Here is a 24,848-nt window from a genome sequence, read left to right on the forward strand (position 1 = left end):
TATGAATGTCGTTAGACAACTATCCATCCAAGTCAGAATTTGTAAAAGTAAACCATTATAGGTCAAAGTGCGGTCTTCAACACGGAGCATTGGCTCACACCAAAGAGCAAGCTATAAAAGGCACCACAAATGACAAGTGTAAATTTATGGTTGTTACATTTCTTAATATTTACATTATCATCATATTTATTTGATTTACGTAAATGTATAGACATATTGCTTAATTTGAAAAATTTAAACAACTGTTACATATTTTTTTAATAGAAAAACATGTGGTTTGAGACAACTCTATTTCAAAAGCACTTTAACGAACCAACCAAAAGTTGTAGAGCAGTTTTCAAAAGAGTTGCCTTCCCTAATCAAATTATTAAAACGGAAACACATATAAACTGTCGCTTTCAAACGAACATTGAACTGTGGGAAAAAAATCAATTTGTAAATAGGTTTGACTGTCGTAAATTATAAATACAAAATGAAAAACACATTATTTCAACCGTTTTAGTTCTTAAAACTCATCCTCTTCATTCTCTATATATAAATATATTTCAGCCTTGAAGTCACAATCAAAGTATAATGTGTCTTCTGTGTTTTGTCGAAGATTTGTTTCGCAATTTGCAATTTTATCAGAATAGAAATTTGTCTTATAGTGTTACACAACAGTTATGTATTAGTGTACTTCTGTATTTTACTTTGCTTAAGCTCAAACGTTAAATAATTTACCAAAAAACATTGTATGTCCACTGTAGCAGAAAGTAATTTGGAACTTTTTCCCTCAAAATTTTATAATACGGATAAAACAATTTGACAAAACAAAATTAACTTACTTTAATATTAAAGCGGAACTTGCACTCATTTCCAAAAAGTTCAACTGTAGAACTTTCTAAATTGCGATTAGAAATGTCCCGTGTTTATGTCGCTTTTGACGTGACCGAGATTTACGTCATAAATATAATTCTTCCTTGTAAAACCGAGGATTTGTTTCTTAGATTAGCGACACCTTTGATCTTAATTTTGATTAATTTGATTTTTAATGCATTACTTCTTCAGTGTAAAACTCTCAATAACTCAATATTTTGTGAAGCGTTCTTGATCACAACTCATTATCAAATGATCAGATTTTGAGCAAAGACTCCGTGTTGAAGACTTTACTTTTACAAACTATGACTTGGATGGAGAGTTTCTCAATGGCACTCATACCACATCTCTTTCTATCTATGTTAACAATTTACATAACAAAAGGTTGCTAGCGTTGTATAGCTCAGTACACTATCAGTCTTAATTCAAATGTTAAACAATATTATCATGGTTAACTACTTTTTATGATTCTGTAATAAATCCTCATTTCAGTATCAAATATTTGTACATTTGTATATTAAAACATGAAAATAGTACTAGAATCAAAAGTATGATACAATTTCTGAATGTAAGTTCTTAATTTTATCTAAAAATCCACTGAAAGCTTGGTATGTTTCTTCGATAGATTTCTAACCAGTTGGATTTTGCTTTGTTGACAAACAGTATAGATACATGTATACAAGGTAGATAAGTCTCGCGTAAGTGTGACTAGTCAATATTTATCAAAGATAAGAGAGTAGATATCTGTAAATAAAACAAATTTGTACATGTTTACAGAATGTCGCCTTTCCCATTTTTAATGTCATTTCAAGAAGTTCACATGGCTGAGGTTGATAGCAGAGTGCATCAGTCTGCACAAGTTCCGGTGAAGATTTTGTTAATACCGATGTCAAAGAAAACACCACATGGCAACTACATATTTAAATAAATAAAGAACTAACTAGTTTCAATACCTGTATCTTTATAAATATTATTTTAATCAATTTATAAATTTGGTAATAACTCCTACAGAATTTGACTATAAACAAAGTCGTTTTAAATCGTACATTTGTGTTTTAAATAGTATGTTTTCAATATTATATAGAAACCTTTTGCAAAAAATATATATAGAATAGATATTTAGAAAATAAAAGAGGTTGTGGTAGATGTATTGTAAAATTTACATTTTGAAAGTTTCGAGGTTTGGCGATTGATTAGTTTTGCGCATCGCACTTAAATATATTATATAATTACTTTGTTTCTAAATTTTAAATAAATTACCATAGGGGATCTGTATTACAAACAAAGATAATGAAATATTAGAACATAACCTGTAGATCAAGGATGTTATTCATTTGATTTTAACGAATATTTCTTTAATATTTATTAAGGATTTTACATCGTATCGAGTGATATACGATCTGTTTTTCTCCTAAAGTCATCTAAATTTTCAAATTAAAATATGAGCCCATGTTTGTGAGGAAAAGATATAATATTAAAACTGCTTTGAACATACTTAGTATATGAAGTTACTGTCCGCGTTAAGGAAGAAAGAAAATTATATAAAAAAAAATTATTAGAGCCGCAGTATTAAACATAAAATTATAAACTTTTGGTATAAGTACAAATCGACTAAGGGGAAAGGCCGGTTTAATTATTGCGTTCGACAAAGCTGCTCAAAAAAATATTTTCTCTTTAAAAATTTGTTCACAATTATTTCATACATTTTGATATGTAGAATGTTCATTTTCAGTGACTTGAGCAAGATTATTACTGCCAGTTCTTACCAGGCGAAAAATAAAATTTATTTCCAAGATCCAATTGTCCCTTTCTTCCCCAGAATATCAAACTTTGTCTTAGAATGAGAGACACGTATATGCCATGTTTGAAAAAACCATTGAAAATTATAAAGTAAAGTTGTACTAAATTTACTATAATAATAGAAACTATTAAAATATTTATATTTCATGCAAAAATAATAAGTAATAATTACAAATGTCACAATTTACCTTTATAACTTTCTATATCGTAAAGCTAGTACTCTCGAGATCTAACCAACATAAAACACACACAGTTACAAATGCTAAAATTAAGTGACCACTCCAGATTAAAAAGAATTCAACTGTTACGGTATCTACTGATAAGTTATGGTCATTTGAAATTTTACTTTCCTTTATTTACCCAAGATTTTGTATTATTCCCTATGTAAGCTGACTGTATAACGCAGATAAATGTTAAATATACAAATACATGTACAGTGAAACCTCGCAAAACCGAATCCTGCATACACCAAAACCTGTATAAACCAAACATGTTCTTACGCACCGTCATATCAAATTGTATGCGTTGTGAACCTGATAAAACGGACATCAGCAAAAACCGATTAAAAATCTTAAGTCCAGAAAAGGTTCGGTTTAAACAGGTTTCACTGTAGTTGCATTTGTGGTGGACTTCATATATCTTATCGTAATTATCAAGGGCGGTCTTTAAACAATTTGTTTAATTAATGAGTTTTTAATTGACTATTTCTTTCTTTTACGTAAATATCATCAATGAAAAATACCTCTGTTTTAGTGTTTTATAGGACGGAAAGGTGGTGTTGGTTTCATATCCTGAATCAACCCAACAACACGAAATTTGCAATGTTGGTTGTATTGTTTGATTAAAAAAAAAATGTTCACATCCGTTTTTTTTTTTGTTTTTTTTATTTTTATTATTATCACAGTCCTAGCTGAACATTCATGAAATATTTCTCACTGGTCTTTAAGGATGTTCGCTGCTCAGTTTCAAAATAAATAACTTTCTATAAAACTAGTATAATTATATTGATAGGGGATTCATTGAGGATCCAAAAAAGCTATAAAAAAAATATAGGGGTCAATGTGCTTGTTTTCGAGATGTAAGCCATCGGAATTTTGGCGGGAAAATGTTCTCTCTTGATTTTTTATAGCTTTATCATTGACCAGTTAAAGTTCTCAAAAACTATTAAGAAATAAATTATATTTTATAAAACTTTGACAAACGGCTTATAATCATACATGTAAAAGATTGATGAAAAGAAAAATGGGGGTTCATGGGCAAAATATTTTAAGGCCTGTAAATGGATAAAACCAGAAGATTTCGAAAATCTGACAAAAATTCCAAAACATGACAAGCAAACATCCTTAAGCAGACAGCAATCAATCAATTATCAATTATACTTGAATCCCTTGGGTAGCTTTCGCCTTACTAACGTTATGGCATATTTTTCTTTTGTGATAAGAAACTCCAGGAGAAAGTCCAGCGGAAATCGTTTTGTCGATTGTCAGTTTCGATAAATTGAAAAATCACGTTAAGTATCGTGTACGCCTGCAGTCCACAGAGTAACCGATCTGTTGATAATTAACCCTTTCTTAGGTCCGAGACCACAATTATTTCGTAGTGCATTTCTTTCAGAAGATAAATGAAAATTAAAAAAAATCCCACCTGCGCTTTCTCAATGAAATTTTTACAGTGTGTTGTACTACTTGTAGGACAAATTAATATATCAAAATTATAGAAAACTTAATCGGCTCTAACTCAAAATATAGACAATTTTATGTTTAGGGCGTCTTGAAATCTTTTGACAGCTTCCGAAGTGCTAATTTTCAACCTTTTTCAGCTGGACCAAATCACTACTTTCCTTTAAAATTTTGAACCCAAATTTTTTTACAGTGTAATTTCACCCCCTTTCTTGCAACTTGAGGCATTAAACATGGAGAAATAAATTTGGAAGATGTATAAAAATTAATGGCAAGTAACCCACTGTCAACACTAGGGACTATATTTGTAATCAAGGGACGACAATTGTGGTCTCGGACCTAATATTTAGCGTTAAATAAAAGATGGGAAATGCATGTGGTTAACATGTCTTCTTTTAAGCATGTGATCATTAATTGTGAAAAAATCGTTCATGTCACATGATTTCAAAATTTTTCATATATATAGTAAAATAGTGCTATATACTCTACTTCACGAAATGACCTTTCGGAATCTCTCTTCTGGACCCATTTACCCTGTGTAAATGTAGATACAATCTTAGATGCAATGATTTTCTATTCTATAGAGTCAGCAATTTATAATCGAACCATCAAATAAGATAATGCCATTTTTCTTGAATGGAATTTATCATTTATCTAATGTGAAAAAATCATTACTTTTGTCGCTATTATCCTGATTAATGTAAAGTAATTTGCGACGTTGAATCCAAGGTCATTTTTAATATTGAGTTATTGCTTTAAACACATCCTATATGATAGTTTAACAGATGTATTTCATATGTTGGATACTTATAAAGAATAAGAGATGTGCGAGGTTTCTTTTTAATCCTTTTGTTTGATCAGAAGACATTAACATTTTTGTACTTGTGCTAATCATTTATAAGGTGTAAATACCATCATTGATTTTCACCTATTTATTAGCATTTGTTAAATTTGCACTTTTCAAAAGAATTGTGCAGAATTTATCTTTGTTTCAAATAAAGAAATACTTGGCATGAGTAAAGTTTTATCCGAACCGGAACAATCGAAACAAATTCACATCACATTTCATTGCATATAAAAAAATAACCATCAGTGGAAGTTAACCAATCAATTTCCCCTTATCTAACCTGTGTACAAGCTTTAGTAACCATGTAACCTCAAGTTTCCAAAATATTCTACGGAAACTCCAAATAAGAAACTAATGGTGCTTTGAAATACCAAAGATATATGTTTATGACCCAGAAATGTTTTACTCCAATAAAATATAGGATCGATTACCTACAAGTGTCAAATTAAAGGAAATATTTTTTTCGACCCATTTTTGTATTCAACCGGGTGTGAGTGACATACCATGATTTGGACGTATTACACCCATAAAAAATCATATAAATAACGCATAGCTAAGAGGTTGATAGAACAGAATGTTGCCCCTAGAAAACTGTGTCATCTGAGGGGAAGTCAATCTCTTCTATGTGTTATATATTTAAATGCATTGTTCGTCATAAAGGGGTTTTCAATCTGCATACCCCCTCCCTGGATCCTCCACTGATCTATTATTATGTTTGAAATTTGATATTAAAATTTATAAACTATGACGTTTTGAACATAAGTCATAACAACCATCCATAGTTAACAAAGCTTATACTTATACTTTATCAAGCGTGAAGGGTCATATAGCCTAAGTATTTGCCAATGAATACTAAGAGAAAAATATGCCCCTCGTATGAACCAATCGTATTCTTGCGTTTTGTTTTGAAGTATAAAAGATGTGGTATGATAGCAAATATAACAACTCTCAACCAAAGAACAAATTATAAGTAAAGGTTAACGGCCATCAACACAGAGCGTTATATATGCACCTTATCGCTATTTAGTCCAATCCGGGGAAAACAGTCATTTATACAACTTCCTGTTTGGGTCAAGCCGCCGATAATTGAGGTTATCAGTAGTGAGCTGAGGGAGAAAGAACTTTAGAAAGTGATCATCAAGAAACTTTGATAGAGTATGATCCACTTTTTCGAAATTAAAATTGAAGTAAATACAAAAAATTAAAATATTAAACGAAATTAAAATGGAAGTAAAAATACAAAAAAAATATTTTGTATGAAGTATTTACGGTAGTTTAAATAGGTCTTATTAAAAAGTATCATGCATGGTGAATTGTTTAAACAGGGTCACAGATAGCTTCAACTGGATGAGAAAGTTGTGTAATTGTAGAACTTATCCGGAATGAAATAAATAGCGATTAGGTGTATTGCATAACAAGCAATAAAAGGCCCCTAAATACAAATGAGAAAACTTATTAATGTACCGAATAAACAAAAAAACGAAGAACAAACTTTAAAATTAATGAGACATGTAATAACAAACTATAACCACTAAATAACAGGATCAAGACTTTGCACATGCAGCTGCATGGTGTCTAAAGGTTGCATGTCTGTAAATATTGACAATGCCATTTCCCATGGAACTTTTTTTACGGCTAAAACTGTACCACTTTTACTATGAAGTTTTTGAAAAAGTCTTATCCTAGAATTGAAAGTTCATATGCACTACAATTGTTGTCAAAGGTCAAAATATAGGGCTGTGCGGCATATTTTCAACGTTTATATGCCCTGAACTTTTCAGAGTTTAATATAACACCAATTTTCTTAACTACCCTTACCTCGAATGAAGGGTTACCACAGATTTCAATGTAAACAATATGCACATTTATATTTACTGGTTACATTCCCAAGTTATGTCTCTATATATAAGATGGAACACAGAGAGCATAACTGGGAACCAGTATGTAAACAAAATTAATTTTCTATGAATATTCTAAATCAAGAGGCGTGGTTTGAGCGACAGCTGTATTTACAAAGTGCAACCTATATCATCTAATTTCACAACAACAACAAAACATGTTTCTCGTGAGGAGGGGAGATACACACAGTGTCAGAACTTGTGTTGTGTCAATTGAAAATGTAGTTATCCTTTCTTATATCCCTGTTTTGTAAGCCTTGTGTACGTAACACACACATAAACAGCTACATGGTCACGATGATATGAGTTTTTAAATCAGTCTCTGAGGGGAAAGAAACATCAAAGTACTTACTGTAGGTATATCAAGTTCACTCTTTTGATTAGACCTAAAGTATGTCATGGAACATGATATTTGAATTCATTCCTTCAGATTTCCAATGCCTTGTAATAAGGGCTCCTGTGACGTTTTTACTAATATTATTTAAAGACCGTTTAGGAATCCATGCAAATAAATGAAAAATACAATAAATGTGAACTAGGTATGGCAGCATAATTTTCTAATATTTCTGCGCTCTAAATGTCTTGCTTTGTAAATTAGGAAAATCCATTTAAACATTTCAAGAATTGTTAAATGAAGAAAAAAACATTTATACACACGAAGTAAATAGATCTACTAAAGATATCAACAACAACAATTATCAGTTCAACTAATGTTTTGGTCAATATAATATATTCTATACTATTAAACGAGAAGACCTCATTTTGTGTGACGCTTCTTTACTTTCCACAATAAATTAATCATCATGCCTCTGTGTCCTATAGGTACAGTGCATAGTCGCATTTGTCATCCATTCATATTATGATTATTCAGATTGAGTAATTTTGGGAGAAAAACAAGAAAAAAGGCGACCGGGTATGTTTCCGTCATTGGACGAAATTTTAAGTCAGATTTGCGTTTGCGTTTTTCTGTATACTTGGATCATACATATACTACGAATAAAGAGTATTTTCTATCTGATATCATTTTCGAGTTAACTATCCGTGGCGGCCACAGAGTTTATAAAATAAAGAGGGTCTGTATAATATATCAATGACCGCCATGGATCGATTATTCAACTGAGAATTAAATTAAAGTAAAAACAAAATACACTTTATGTATAGTAATGAATGAGGCGGGGGAAAAGGGGGGGTGCAGGATCTTTTCGAGACGTCGGGATCGGGCGTTTTAAAGATCGGAATTTTCGGGATTGACCATTTCGGGAACAGGGATTTCGAATTTCGGGATGTCGGGATATTAAATTTTTATTAAATTCGGGACCTCGAGATTTCATGTTTTTAAGCCCGATATATCGGGATGAGGACTCATCCGACCCCCCCCCCCCCCCCTTTTATAAATGTTCATGATATACAGATAAGCGCTAAAATTATTCATGTGTTATTAAAATTATTTTTTTGGGGGGAAAAGGAGGAGCCGGGCTAGAAAAACAATTATCCTGTCCCAAAGTACCTATGACTTGATGACTTGATACCTTTTCTGAAATTCTCCAGAAAAAAGAAGATGTGGTATGATTGCCAATGAGACAGCTCTCCACAAGAGACCAAAATGACACCGAAATTAACAACTATAGGTCACCTTACGGCCTTCAACCATGAGCAAAGCCCATACCGCATAGTCAGATATCAAAGGCCCCGAAATGACAATGTATAACAGTTCAAATGAGAAAACTAACGGCCTTATTTATGTACAAAAAATGAACGAAAAACAAATATGTAATACATAATCAAGCGACAACCACTGAATTACAGGCTCCTGACTTGAATGTTCATAATATACTAAATGTATGTTCATAATGACATTGATAGAAAACAAAAAATGGGAATTTTGGAAATAAAGGAGGATGGATAAAAAAAACATTGTCCTGTCCCCAAGTACCTATGAATTTTAATACTTTTCCGGAAATTCTCAAGTCATTATTTTTTTTACAAAATTCTTCCTACAACACTTTGCATACTTTTAACTACGCTCTAAATGCCCACGATTTCGCGGGTGTGTTCTAGTATATGTTTTAAAGAAGAGGGATGACATGTACCGTATAGCGGGTTATTTTCGCGGGGTGTAAATTTTCGCCTATTTTCGCGGATAGAACAAAATCGCCAAAATAAATTCCGCTAATTGAAAAGTGCACATGCAAAAGTATTGATAAAAATTATGAATACGCCAAAATAATAACCGCCAAAATATTTCGTATACTTTATGGGTGGGTGTTGATAAGGATATTAATATCTTTTTCAAAAGAAACTGTGTAAAAGGTCAAAAACTATTGGAAAATTCAGGAATGTATTTGATTTGTTCTTTAGAATATGAGGATTGCAAAATGAAAATACTTGCATTATTTGACACGAAATATTTTGAAATTTCTGTCATATGAAATGTTTTGAACAAAATTTATGATAACCTACATGTATACAAAAAGAATATACGAACAAATAAAATACAAAAAAGAGATTACATAGAATTAAAGTTGAAGAAAAAAATATCATGCTTGTTGCAATTTATAATCATGACTGATTGAACGCTGTTGGTATGTCCTATAAACAGTAAACATTATGAATTCATAGAAAAAATAAAATCTGTCCTTGCGCTAGTATTAGAATTAATCCCTTTATCTCAAACCCCTTATCATTTTTCTTTGTCAATAAATGGAAGATTAAAGCTTGTGCAATGTGAATTTGAGGACAATGACATTTAAATAAGAGTCTTATATGTTGGATTTTTTTCAAAAACATCTGTTTTATTTAAATATTACGTCACCTTATAAGTCTGATAAATTACGCAATACGTGTAACATCAAATGCTTTATAATGAAAGTACTTTTGTCAGTGGTTGTTGATACAAATAAATTGCATTTTCAAAGTTAAGTATGCAGCTTTCCATAAAAACCAAAAGACACTTAGAGTAGCCACAATTTGAAACATCTGTACCGCATTTATATTGAAAATTAGGAAATTCATTGAATGAAATGGTTGTTGGGAATTAATACTTCAATGAGACAGCAACCTTTCGACATAAAGGTTATCCCCAAAAAGGTAGGATTCATCTCGAGATTAGCGAAAATCATAAAGAGATTAGGCGCAACACGCTGATTACTCTCTCAAGCGCAACACGCAGTCGGGTCGATAAATCGCTATAGATTCCATGGTCATATTTATTTTATGCGAATAAAAAGTAAGGAATTGTTCTAAATGTTCATGAACAAAAATAAGAAAAGCCACGTCATTGGTTGAATTTGAGATTTTTTGGGCAATCACAACGGTACCCTTTTTCAAATTATTACCGATAATGCATAATAAATTTCTGAAAATACGAAATTGAACATATATATATATATATATATATATATAACTCGTCTAAACATCAACCCAACAATGTTAGATCTGTAAATTTGCTTTCGCAAATTTTTGGTTCTTCCCTCGCCGGGATTCGAACCCATGCTACTGTGATATCGTGACACCAAATCGCCTGCACTGCAGCCGTCCCGCTAGACCACACGACCACCTGGGCTCTCATAAAAAGAGCTTTCGGTGGGCATGTGTTACCTTTCCACGTCAGTTTTAATCTAGCGGCGTACTACAGTACATGATATATAAGGCATGAAGATGTTATTGTTACAGATCAGCTAAATTATCTATAGTAAAGGATCCTACAAATTAATGTAAGATACAGTCACAGAAAATAATTATATTCATAAGTACGTCTGAGTCAGTGACAACCCTACAATAGATGTATATATATATATACAACTCGTCTAAACATCAACCCAACAATGTTAGATCTGTAAATTTGCTTTCGCAAATTTTTGGTTCTTCCCTCGCCGGGATTCGAACCCATGCTACTGTGATATCGTGACGCCAAATCGCCTGCACTGCAGCCGTCCCGCTAGACCACACGACCACCTGGGCTCTCAAAAAAAGAGCTTTCGCTGGCCGTGTGTTACCTTTCCTCGTCAGTTTTGATCTAGCGGCGTATCCATCGGATATATATATACAATACGTAATAAGCAAAACGAAACCCTGATTTGACAGATAGACAATACCGTGACAAATGGTACATGTAAGAGGACGAAAACACAAACAACAATAAAGAACACTTAGTTAGTATAGAAAGTCCCTGGAACACTAGTACTGCAACACATTAAGTATAATTCGGAGTTAAGTATGACGTCCATTATCACTGTACTAGTATACATATTTTTTAAGGGGCCAGCTGAAGGACGCCACGGGTGCGGGAGTTTCTCGCTACATTGAAGACCCATTGGTGGCCGCCGGTTGTTGTCTGCTCTATGGTCGGGTTGTTGTCGCTTTGACACATTCCCCGCATTTCCTTTCTCAATTTTATGAAATATTTACCACTGGACGTTAAGTAACCAACAATCAATAAATAAATCAGATGACGTCTCTCACTAATATGCGTTATACAAAAGTTGTCAACGAAGTTGCATTAAAATGAATGAAGTGGAAGCACATAGTTCCTTTCATTAACTACGTTATCCACTTATAATTAACACTAAAAATATTCGACTCATGAATGAATAAAACTGAACGTTCACTCGAGCACGACGCGCATTTGTGCCGCTTATCCACTAAAATTCTATGTTGATATTTATTCAATAATTCGCCGTTCCGTCATAAAAGGACTATGGGTGATTCCTTGTTGAATGTGAGACTCTTTTTAACCAATCAAAACGTTTTGGTGAACCCTTTTTCAAAATATTAACCACAATGCATTAGGTTCTATGATAGCGAATATTTGACAATAAAAAGCAACATCTTAAAAGAACATGCTGAGGAAACAATGTAAAATAACAATTTGCTAACGAACAGACACTCGATTTACAATGCCACGAGCAAGAGGTTGCAAAGACAAACAACAGTAAAAAGAAGACAACAAAAAATTGATTATCTTTTTTTACAACATGAATAAAGTAAACACTCACGGTGATTACCTTGAATTTGATTCGTGCCCTTGAGTTGCTTCCCTTTCATTTGATTCGCTCCCTTGAGTTTGCTTCCCTATGTAAGCGACAAGTTCTACGTTCTTTACTCCACATCCTAAACCCATCCTATTGAAATCTATTTCACAATTGGTTACATTCACCTAAATTCACTAGATTGACATAGTTATGAAACATCTGTGCTTCGTATTTATTTAATGATAATGATAAATCAAAGGATAAGATACTTCGGACTTAAGATAGCCTAAGAGTTCAAAACAGAGTCGTCAATTTTTGTGATTGAAAAATTATCGATTGAATTTTAACTTGAACAATGCAGCGCCCTCCAACGGTCAGTGTCCTAGCTCCTGCATATAGTTAATGCAGTCATTGTAATGAGTTGAATATGACAACTGGATTTTTCCGGTAAATTGAAAATAAATTGACAATGGGTTACCTGTTATACTTTTAAAATCCTGTAATGGACGATTTTGTTTTGTTTCAATTGTTTAAAATTTAACCATGTATGCATGTCATCAATTTCTGATGTGTATAGAGCAATATTCAAAAGGATGCTTAATTGTGTACGACGTGTTTCAATAAATATGATAAATGAATACTATAGCTGATTGTATGTTGAAACTTTTACAATCATTATGGATCAATGTTATTTGAATTTACTTGTTCAGAAAATGATTCTCTGTCAACATCAAACAAAGGTCAGTGATGTGAAAGATATTGATAAGACATTTCTTGTATCTTTTTTCTCTTATTTTTCTGAACGCGATGCTCAATTAATGTCTCGTCAGTGTTGCTCAGGGACAAAATCATATAAAAATCTAAATATAAAAGAAACATTGAAGAGCTAATAAAATCATAAATGACCAAAAATAGTGCCAACCCGAATAAGAAATCAGAGCAACTTTAAAAAAAAAAAAAAGGAAGAATGAAAAAATAGTATTTCAAAATACGGAAAAAGACGTCAAGTTCGTGCAACAAACTAAGACAATAAAATTCAACGGAATTTAGGAATTACGTTTTCAGTATTAATGTACTACAATTTTAGACAAGTAAATGATTTGACAAATCATGTACTTGTCTAGAATGTGAATTTGTTAATTTGCCGTAAGCTAAGCATTTGTAGTTTATTCCGACGTAGTCGGTATAGTTTCGGTTTGTGCCCTTTGAACTTGATGACGCTTAACTATGGCAACAGAATACGCATGCTCGAAAATCCTTTCTGTGATTGGACAAAATGCTGTCATGGTGGGTGATTTGGTTGTGTTTGAAAAAACGTCTCGTTAGTTATATCGTGATGGAAAGCAAGTGAAAAACTATAAATATTTGAACTAGATCTTACAAAGATTTATATTTTATCAAAATAATTGTTTCTCCAATAGCTCTTTGCATCCGTGACAACTGTTTATTCGGGACAATTATATAATTTTTAATGTAAAGTTTGTTGTACGAACTTACATGACTTTTAGAACGCAACTACGCATGTGAGATTTCCGCGGGGTTTTGGTGAATGTAAACAGAAAGATAGGAGGACCGAGAATACTAAACACAAACAGAGAAAACGCTATTTAAATGGTATCTGTGTGCTTCTGAAGGTTATCGAAATGATAGTTTTAAACATATACTCAAATTTAAATACGTCGGATATCTTTTTTAAAGATAGTTCTTGTTTAACCAATATTTTAATGTACGGACCACATAACTAGCCGATCTACTTTCAAAAGAACAGCAGACAATAGATTATTGATACTCATAGTTACATTGTATGTATAAGGCAGCAACCATTTGATTTTCTGGGGGGGGGGGGGGTATGGATTTTTTTGGAAAAAAAGTTTGTTTCCAGTTTTTGGAGAAAAAATAATTTGCTTTTGACCCTGAGAAAAAAATAATTGTTTGTTTCACCCTCAGCTGCCACTATATGGAATGCTAAAATTGAAAGAAAAAAAATGTTTTCGACTTGTCGCTAACAAAACAGATTGTTTTTCGCCGAAGTAAATAAAAAATTTCAGTGCGAGTGCCACGTTTGGTTGTTTTAATTATCACCACTTATAACCCCAATACCAATGAATCCGGACGTTGATGTGTTAGAATCGAACACAACGTGTACCTCTAAGTTCAGGCTGAGGGTAATTTACACTTTTAAGGAAAGCTCAATGTTTATTCTTGAAGTTAGTTTATTCTGCTTCAAGATAATAAGGGTTTTGTCTTAATATACGGTATTTTGATGGGCTAATATTAAAATAAAGCACGACCTAGTTACCAATATAAGCTATAGTGCATAAACCGTAGGAAATCGCAACATTCGTGTGCGTTTTCATCTTGCTGTTTTATCAAACGTTCTTTACAATATCCGAAACTTGCAACAACTTTATAATTGATCAGATAAACTGCCATGTGCATGTGCAAATTGATAACTCGAATAATTCAGCGCCCTTTATCCACGTAATGGAGTGATCGTAGTGATCGGAATTTAACGACTGGATTATCCGGGTTAGAACAAATTGATAAGATAATACTCACATTGGTTCAAGAGATGCATCCGAAATTGTTGTCATCCCAAAACGTTGTCTAGATTATCACTTTGCACATCCGGTTTTAATTTGTATCAGGGTTATGTAAAAACGGAGGGATCATTAATTATAAAAAATAAAAAATATGTGTTATAATTGTCAATGAGACAGCTCTCCCCCCGAGACCAAATAACGTAGAAGTAAACAACATTAGGTATAACCCATACCGTATAGTAAGCTATATAATATATACATCAAGTTTAGTAAACCGAGAAAAACAAACTTTAAGGTTCGGTTTAAATATTATAAGGTTATTTTTTTATTGTATATAAGGTAATAATATTCAAATATTTACGCTTTTGAGAAAATGATGAGGAGATTGCAATATAGATTATGAAATGGTGAATCACTTACATTAGGTAAAAGATATACTGAACTAATTAAAACAGGGATCAAAATTGAAATTTACTTAAGAATTGAAAGCTTCTTTTTATACTTTACATGTATTGGGGTGTAAAAGCGTCGACCGAAGCACATTTCGTATGAAGCAGAATTCTTATAATTACATCAGAAATGTAAATCAAAATGACAAGAAACCCTACGCCATGCAGTTAAATATCACTACTCTGCGAACAAAATGCAAAATAACAGAACAAATTCTATAGTACACGTAACCTCGTCCGTGATTTCAAACAAAACGTAATATTTCAAAAATAACTTTTTGATAGATTTCCATACATATAAGGTCAATAATATCACATACAATGATGTTTATTTTAATAGTTTGATATTCTACTACATCTTGTAAATATGTCAAAGAAAATACTATAAAAAATTCTTCAGTTCATTTTAATGTCGGATCAACCGGACATGTTATAATAGTGCGATGCATTTATTTTCAAATTTCAAATAAGAAAAGTACAAGGTGTATTAGTATTTTTCTTTTATCTCATATATCATAATTCATTTACACAATCGAAAAAAGTAACGAATTATATAACGATCATTGAGTATTTCACTTTAGAATTTTAATACTTACAACTTGAACTCGTTTTTAACTTCTCTTCTTCTTCAAACTTTAATAACAGAGTGTATGATAATTTTTGTCACACTTGGAATATAAATATGACAAAAATCGTGCAGTTGTATTTGTTACATAATAATGTTTCTTCCTCTTTAGTTTACTTTTTATATTCTTTTATTTGTATTACAACTTAAAATTAAATTGCCTTCCCGACATGCAAGGATTAATTTATAGACATGGAGTAAATCATTTTTGTATTATAACTGCTACAATGTACTTTGTAAATCGACTGTGCATTCAGTAAATGCGTTTTTGCATTTAAATTGAACAATTTTAAACTATATTAGCTGGTGGTAATGAAATATCTTAATTTTCCAGTGTGTTGATCATATCAATATTTTTCATGGGTTTTGATGTGGGTCTTTCATTTCTGTATTCTTTAATTTTAAACACTGGACACTTTTAATTTGCAAAACACTCATTTGCAAATCCGCCGCCGCCTCAAACAAGAGCTACAATATCATGTATATAACCAAAATGTGCAGAATTACATGGGATTCAATAATTTCATTGGTTTTCTACAGTTACTTTCATATTTATTTTGCAATTTGAATTATAAAAACATGGGATTTTCAATATCCCATGGGACAGGGCAAAATCCCATGGGATTTACCATTATCCCATGGGATTTTGGTTAAATCCCATGGGATTTTTTTTTGTCCCATGGGATTATTGTAGTCCCATGGGATATTTGTTGTCCCATGGGACAAAAAAAATCCCATGGGATTTTTATTATCCCATGGGATTTTTAATATCCCATGGGACAAATTAAAATCCTATGGGATTCTAATTGTAAATATATAGATATAAATAAACAGTAATGTGTATGTTACAATGTTTTCTATTTGGTAGTAAATTATTATAAGATGAATCTTTTTAATTGAATATCTTTTTTTCTTGGGAAATGTTAATTTAGCATATTGTTCTTTAACTGTTCAAAACTAAACTTTTAAACAACAAAGCAGATAATGTAAGTATCAATATATGTTTATTCATGAATTATAGAATACTTTCTTGAAACACAATTATTTGCCATTTGAAATCAATAAAAACTCTATTGTTAGGCTTAACATACTAGTAGCTATTTAAGTAAATCTATTATTTTCACAATATCTCTCAACACAAAACATTAATAGTTTCTTATCATCCAGCATTGTTTGATGGTATAGTCCACTTTTTGGACATTCAGCACAGAACTTTGACATTATTGTGGTTTCAATATTTTTTTGAATTTAAAAGAACTTCAAATCATTGACTGAGTGATGAAAATAATAACTGATCCAATGTCTTTGAATTTATTCTGGTCTTGTTTCTATGTTTTTTCCATTTATTCTAGGTGGTGAATTTCAATCCTTCTGAAAAAGAACCAATAAAATCTAAAGTAATGGATTATACAAAATTGTTTTCATACATGTAGCAATAATATGATTTTCAATAAAAAATAGCTATGCGATATGGATTTTACTGATTGTTAAAGGTTGTCCAGTGTCATCAGTTGCTAACGGCCTACATCCTTTGGTCTCTGATGGAGGGTTGTCAAATTAGCAATATACCACATCTTCCTATTCTAATACCATATAACAATCAATTAATTTATTCTTCTTTATAACATTTGGGTATTTTCCCAAGTTATATACATAATATATATATATACTGTAAATTCGGAATTAATGCGAGTTTTTTTTTATTGCGAAAAATGCAACGGAGTTGTAAACACAATAATTTAAACTCGCATTATGAAATATTTTATATGGATTAAACAGGATTTTTCTCAAAATCGTAAAATTTAAAATCGCATTTAAGTCTAAAATGACAGAATCGCAATAATAAATGCACGCAATAATTTATGAATTTACAGTATAAAGATCAATGTTAAAACTTTAGACACCTATAATAACATTCCATTATTCACAAGAATTTGCAATATATTATACAAAATGCAGACAACAGAAACAATATTTCTTTAAGCTTTTGAAGTTCAGACAGATTTCAATTTGTGTTTTATTTCAATGAAAAAATACCTTGAACATATTGGCAATTATAACATTGATACAAAAAAAATATGTATGTTTTATCCTTATTTTTTGTGTTGTTGGCTTGCTGTCTCATTTTAATATACATTTAAACATACATCAATAATCTTCTTCTTTATTAAAAGTAAAAATGGGATATTTTTGATTTTGATATCCCAAAACATTATAGTTCTATCAAACACCAATGTGTTTGATATTAATTTTAAGACATGTATAAATGTTCCAGACCATATCAGTATTCGGATGTTACTTTTACGGTCCAGAACTTACAGTCCCACCATATGTGTACAGTCAGACCATTTAAGTATATTTGTACTGTCTGGTACCAGCTCGACCAAACCTGTGTTTTTATTTTAACTGCAATTAAACTTTTTGTATTAATCTATTAAAGATTTCAGTTATGTTGATCTGTACTGTACATTTGTTTGTAATAAACTTGACCAACTTCTTAAAATTGGGCAAGCCTACAGTCCAAATACTTGTTTGTTCTGGAACATAAACATGATTAACAAGCATTTGGCAGGATGTCATGCTAAAATCCCATTAATATTAGTACTAAATTTTGAGTATATACATGTAAATCCACAAGTTACTTACTGAAATTCATGGTGAACACTCACCAAAAACTTACAATTTAGAGGAAAGACTGGAAAGATGAATGCACTAACACTATCAAAACAGAGCATAAAACTTACAGAAAAACAAGATGTTTTACATTTATCCAGGAGCAGGATAATTGAAAAGTTTTTTTTTTCTTTCTCTGCTGTCCATCATATAACCTTTGATTTCATTCATGCAAAATATGAAAATCTGCAAAGGTAAGACCTAGAACCTCAACTTATCCACATTTTGAATTTTGAACTGCATACTTGTCCTTTTCATCTTGCTGACAACCTAAACATAAAAAAATGATAAAAACATAATTCTAGATTGACTTTGTGTTTTTATTTTTGTTGGTACATGTACAAACAATTTTCCCAACTTTAAAACGAAAACATCATCACCAAAGAGGAGGTCATACTAACCTCCGAAATATTTAAACAAACCGAAATTATTACTTGATTAAGATCTTGTCGTAAATTAATGGCATAGATACTCTTATTTTTGAAAACTTGAAGTCTATTGCATACTTATATTCCTTTGTACGAGAGTATGCATATTAAGATGGACTCCATTGACTTTAATGTTAGCATGATTAATTTTACAGTCACTGACAGTTTTTCAGCTCTATGTGTACATTTTGAGAGAATCTTGCAATACTGTATATTCTGATATTCAGAACTTATTGTGAGGTTTTTATTAATACAACTGAAAGCTGTATCTCGTTTTCATTTCTGATACATATTTATGAGCTGAAGACCAGTGCCGAATTTTTCTCACTGCATTGAAGACCCATAGGTGACCTTCGGCCGTTGTCTGCTCTTTGATTGGGTTGTTGTCTCTTTGTCAAATTCCCAGTTTCCACTTCCCATTTTATATCATGTATGCTGATTTTTCTTAAATTACAATATTCAATCATGCAATTTTGTCCATTATTGAAAATACGATAAGCAAAAATAAATGCACAAAAAATTTAACATTGTTATATATGTAAAAGACTTTTTTTTTAATTCAAAACAGTTGCCTACACTGTTAATTTCCTTGTTTGATTTCATATTTTTAAAGCCTTTATAGCTAGCTAGATGGTATGCCGGGGTGGATCCAGCCATTTTAAAAAGGGGGGTTCCCAACCCAAGACAAAGGGGATGATCCTATATTCATTTGATTTGTTTTATTGTCTCATACAAGAATATATATGGTTTGACGGTGGGGATCAGGGATCCTGAAATTTTTTCACCTAACCACTGGATGACAGGGGATCTCAACCATTTAAAAGTTTCTCAAACATGTGGGGGTGGGGGTGAACCCCATGGACTCTCCCTATATTTCCTTTTATTTGTTTTATTGTTCTATACAAGAATATATAAATATGGTTTAGGGGTGGGGATCTTGACCGTTTACAAGTTTTCAAACTAGAGGGGGTGGGACCTCACTTTTATTTTATTTCATTATTAATTTTATTGTCCCCGACAAGAATATATATGGTTTAGGGGTGGGGATCTGGATCGTTCACAAGATAATAGCACATTCTCAAATTGAACAGAGTGGTGAAACCCCCAAAGACCTCCTTTTAATTTCATTTGATTTGTTTTATCGTCCCATTCAAGAATATATATGGTTTAGGGATGGGGATCTGGACCGTTTACAAGATAATAGCATATTCTCAAATTGAAAGGGGTGGGGATTACCTCCCATGGACTCACCCTCCCTTCTTTCTTCCCCCCCGGAATACCTTTTAATAAGCCCCAATGCACAGATAGTTCACAGTATTTTCCCTTGATTTACACTAAAGAATATACACTATACAGGTGTATTTTTTTTTAAAAAGATAATACAACTGAAGACCACCCTGACCACAGTGGTGGATCCAGAATTTTTCATAGTTGGGGTCCACCGACTGCCTAAGAGGGGCCTGCTCCTGCCATGACTCAGTGATTCCATATATAATCAACCAATTCTTTTCCCAAACAGGGGGCCCTGAACTCCTGATCCCCCCTTTTTTTCCTCATTTCAATCACCCTGATATAAATTTATGTTTATCACTTACAATAGGAATGGTTTGAATTCCCCAATAATTCTTATATACCATTAATATCAACATATTTCATTTTTGATAAATGAAAGGCAAAAGTTTTCTATGGGTAGAAATGGATAGTGGGAAGCTTTCAGATTCACACCGGTGGCTGTGTTCAAAGTGCTGGGTTTTTATTACCCTCGTTGTTTGCGGACTAACTATTTAGGCCAGTGGTGGATAATAGTGTGCGTGCATTAATCTTCTCTACCTTCTTAATCAATATATTCAAATACTGACGGCAAGTGTGTGTTGTAATGATGTATCAATGTCTTTTTGAAAATCACCGTGCTATTTACATGTGGGATCGAGAATGCAGGGAAAGGAAACTTGTCAATTATGTTTATTTCTAAGCCAAAATAAAATGAGCCGCCGTAAAATTAACCTTGGGTAATAACAGTGCATGTAAGGCTCGTCTCGGAGGGGTGTCTTTTTTTCTGTCTTCTTTTTTTAGTTATATTTTTAATAACTTACACTTTTTTCCATTATTCTCTTTCTTTCACTATTCTTTATTCCTTTTTTTTCTTTGTCCTTTGTTCTCTATTCTGTTAATTCACATCCATACCCTCTTATGTGTATGTGGACTTACTGTAGTTTATTTTTTAGTTCTGGCAGAGATATTAGATACAATATATATGTCTCTGGTTCTGGTATTATACGATAAGTCAATTTCTTTTTCATGCAGTGTCATGAAATATAATGGTTTTATGCATATCAGCCAAGATTGTGCGCAACATTTTAATAAACAATTCAACACTATATACACGTTTAATGTGAATTTTATTAAAATCGATGAAGAACATGAATTTGGCAGCTAGTGCCCCTTAAACAGGTAAAGTTCAATTAACAAATTCTGATCTACTGGCATTCAACACCAAATTACTTACTTGCTGTATATTGATAAATGTGATTGTATATTGTCAATGCCTCAACATCGAGAATACGTCATGTGAGGTGTTGGTCGCTACGTTTGATACGGGGTCAAAGGTTGCGGCTTCGAGACAGAGAAAAACATCCAGGTAAAAAGTGTAGAATTTTGTTTTTGAAAATTTGAGTTGTAAATTTTCCTAAAAAGTACTTAATTCCGTTCATCTAGTTGTAAATTTTCCTAAAAAAGTACTTATTTCCGTTCATCTATTATGGGTATAAACTAAACTGAACAAGAAAAGTATTAGTAAACAGACAGAAAGTCCGACGTTGAATTAATTATTTTACAATTAATTGTTTAAGTACTATATATACCATGGTTTTTACGAGTTAACATATTTAAACAAACGAATCCGAAGGATGAGTTTGTTTAAATATGTTAATGAGTAAGACACATGGTATATAAAATTTGTAATATAAATAAAATGATTGACAGCTTTAAGACCTTTAACTTATATTGGAAATTGATCACGTTACAGTTTTATCCAATGAAATGGAAGCTCGCGCAAGTCACTTTTGCGCTTCGTGTATGATCGTCTGTATATTTCATGTAATAGAACCCCTGAATTTGCAGAAAGTAAAGAAAATGTCGGATTTTCCCCGATTTTTTTTTTAGGTTTGCGCCCCGTGTATGATTGTAGGCGCAGGTAATTTCATAATGTCATCAGACTGAGGTAAACAAAAGTGTCGGATTCCAGCGACAAGGATTAAATAATTATTCTAATGACGGTAAGAATTGTTTTTTTTTTCAATGTATCATATTTTATAGAATTTTCATCTAATTGAAAAATAATTCTCTTCCGTTATTTTATTAAATTATTTATTAAAACACAATTTTAATGATAAAACAATATTTTAACAGTGGCGGATTCAGGGGCGTAGATAGTGTACGTCCCCTAATCATGTTTTTTCACAGATATTTGTAGCCGATATTTATTCCTTTTTGTATAGGTACCCCCCTTTTTAAATCGAATTTAAATTGAATTTTCGCAAAGGAAATGATAGTTTTACATTTTATTTTTTTCAAAACTGAAAGAAGAAACATTTAGTAATTGTTTCGAAAATTAAGGGAATTCGTAACAATCCTATGTAGTTTGAAAAGGGTTTCCTGAAATGTGGTACACATAATTTATTGCTTTTTCTTATAAAATGAAAACAAATGAAGATCTTGACCTTTTAGTACGTTTTACAGTTTCCTAAATATTTTAGAGGCAGATACATTTAAAAAAAGAAAGAAAAGGTGGAGCTTCAGCCATGGAATAACATGAAAATGAATATGTTATACCATGGCTGAAGCTCCGCCTTTTTTCCTTTGGATTCTAGTCGAGTTGCATATTTAATTAGCAAAGTATGGTACAACATAAATTTGCATATAATATACCATGGTTTTCCCTCACCACACTTTTTAAGCAAATTATTTCATAAAAACATCAAAGGAAAACATCCAATTTATGTTACAAATATATGAGAGAATGTTTTAGGCGAATTTTTATATGAGAGAATGTTTTAAGCGAATTTTTATATGAGAGAATGTTTAAGGCGAATTTTTATATGAGAGAATGTTTTAGGCGAATTTTCTTTAATTACAGATAAATGTATTTTAGGTTCAGGAAATGATTTATTCTTCGGGTACGTCTAAACAACCGCTCAGGACCTCCTGAGTGCACTCAGGACATACAAAGTGCACTCAGGACCCATTACCGTAATCATATCTGCACACATGATGGATGTTTATATTCTTTATACGCTTCTTATTTTAGAGTTAAATTTTGGTAGAAGTTGAAATCGCAGGGGCGGATCCAGCCATTTAAAAAAAGGGGGGGGGTCCTAACCCAGGGCAAAAAAAGGGGGGGTTCAACTACATGTCCCCATTCAAATGCATTGATCGGCCAAAAAAGGGGGGTTCCAACCCCCCCGGAACCCCCTCCCCCCTCTGGATCCGCGCCTGAATCGAACTTAGATAGATATGTTAATTCTTATAAAATAATGAGGGCACGTGTCACTGATTACACAACTACTGAGCCATGAATTATCCTTTTGTTGATTGGATTATCTTTATTGTTTTTTAGGAATTGTATTGTTTAGTTCAGTTTTACCTTTAACATGAATTTGCATATAGAAAAAATAAAATATATATCTCATTCGATGTGCTTTTTCAGTTTATTTTTCATGATGACGGGTAAATTAATTTGTTGTGTTTTGCAGTTCACGAATAAAGAAAATTATTTTATAGTTTTTTTTCTGTAACAAGTTCGATTTTTGTTTTTCAGTGTGATTCTTTTCTCTCTCTCTATCTAAATCAAGTTTTTAAACAAACACAATGTTGACTGAATATCAAATTTTATTACATTTGTATATCTTTATTCTCAACAAACCATTATACAAGAGAAGACATTTATGTACAATATTCAGTTTAACCTTAACGGAAATCTGTGCACGAAGACTTAGTCGTGGTTTGAACAGATTTCGTGTCAATAAACTGTCTTCGAAATAGTCTTTCTTTGTTAATGTTTGTGTCATTTTGGTCTTTTGTGGATAGTTGTCTCATTAGCAATCATACCACATCTTCTTTTTTATAATTTCTCGCTACTACAATCTAACTTACATATTTTTTTAGAAATAATTATACCCAAAATATCATAATTTTTAAAAAACGGAGACGAAAACGGAGACAAGTTCATTTTCAGAATTTATTTTCGCATTGAAATTCGTTTCAGGCTTGTGAAACTGGACAAAACGACTTTAATTAGAGAAAAAAAACTTAATAAAAACGGATTTCTTAAAATATTCGTATAACTCAAAAATAAAATTCCTGGACAAGTTCGATAAAAATGAGAAATAACATCTAACTACATGTATATGAGTTTGATTGTTTGAAAAGTACGGCTTTTACCGTTTAGAACGGATTCCATATACAAAACTTTAATTAATATAAATTCTTTTAAAGTATGAACATTTATTTCCCTTTTCAAACTCGTGCAAAGAATTAATTACTGGTCCAGGACATGATAATAAAATTAAGAATAAAACTTGTGTTTAGACGTACCGTTATTCTTCTGGAAGCTTCAATTTTTTTTTATCAATAACTTTTACACAAGGACAGACAAATAGACAAGACAAATACTTTATTAGAGTCTCACCTCAAAATTGACATACATTTATACATTTATAAGATTACAGTAATATTTAAAACAACATGAGCCACTCTAAAAAGAGTTATGAGAGACTATAAAATTTCTACAAAACACATTATAATTATCTACAATTATATAAAATACCTTTTCTTTTTAATAATACATCATAGCAGATTTTGGCTAAAAAGTAACACACATTTTCATCAGTGAATAAAAATTTGAATTTATCATCATCAGACAAATTAACAAAATCACAATTAAAAGAGCTAGCATGTCTAAATAAAATAGCTCGTAAATCTGCATATACTGGGCAGTTAATTAAGACATGTTTCTCATCTTCAATAATGTTATTTTTCTTACATTGCTCATTAAAACATAATCTATTGTCAACCATAATGCCT

At 31.8% G+C, this 24,848-nt stretch overlaps 1 protein-coding gene and 1 long non-coding RNA gene across 11 annotated transcripts in view; both read right to left on the reverse strand.

Annotated features, from left to right (window-relative positions):
* LOC139498378 (aquaporin AQPAn.G-like) overlaps nucleotides 1–24,848 on the reverse strand; it is a 337,743-nt gene that overhangs the window by 264,483 nt on the left and 48,412 nt on the right. For 2 of the 10 annotated variants that reach the window (XR_011657913.1, XM_071286758.1), the window contains exon 1: nucleotides 12,083–12,232. The exons of 5 other annotated variants lie outside the window; for them this stretch is intronic. Coding sequence is in view for 2 of the 5 variants with exons in the window: in XM_071286758.1 (XP_071142859.1) it covers nucleotides 12,083–12,198 (116 nt within the window). In the remaining 3 variants the exon portion in view is untranslated. Of the gene's footprint in view, nucleotides 1–2,843; nucleotides 2,936–12,082; nucleotides 12,233–14,608; nucleotides 14,728–15,637; nucleotides 15,737–24,848 lie in introns of those variants that run through there. 3 more of the 10 variants (XM_071286764.1, XM_071286759.1, XM_071286767.1) reach the window with 3 other exon arrangements.
* On the reverse strand, nucleotides 16,428–21,481 carry LOC139498386 (uncharacterized). The gene is made up of 3 exons (XR_011657916.1): nucleotides 20,598–21,481; nucleotides 18,411–18,609; nucleotides 16,428–17,037 (listed from the first exon to the last, which is right to left on the reverse strand). It is a non-coding gene; the product is annotated as an uncharacterized lncRNA (long non-coding RNA).

Source organism: Mytilus edulis, chromosome 12, assembly GCF_963676685.1.
Source record: "Mytilus edulis chromosome 12, xbMytEdul2.2, whole genome shotgun sequence".
Taxonomy (NCBI): domain Eukaryota; kingdom Metazoa; phylum Mollusca; class Bivalvia; order Mytilida; family Mytilidae; genus Mytilus; species Mytilus edulis.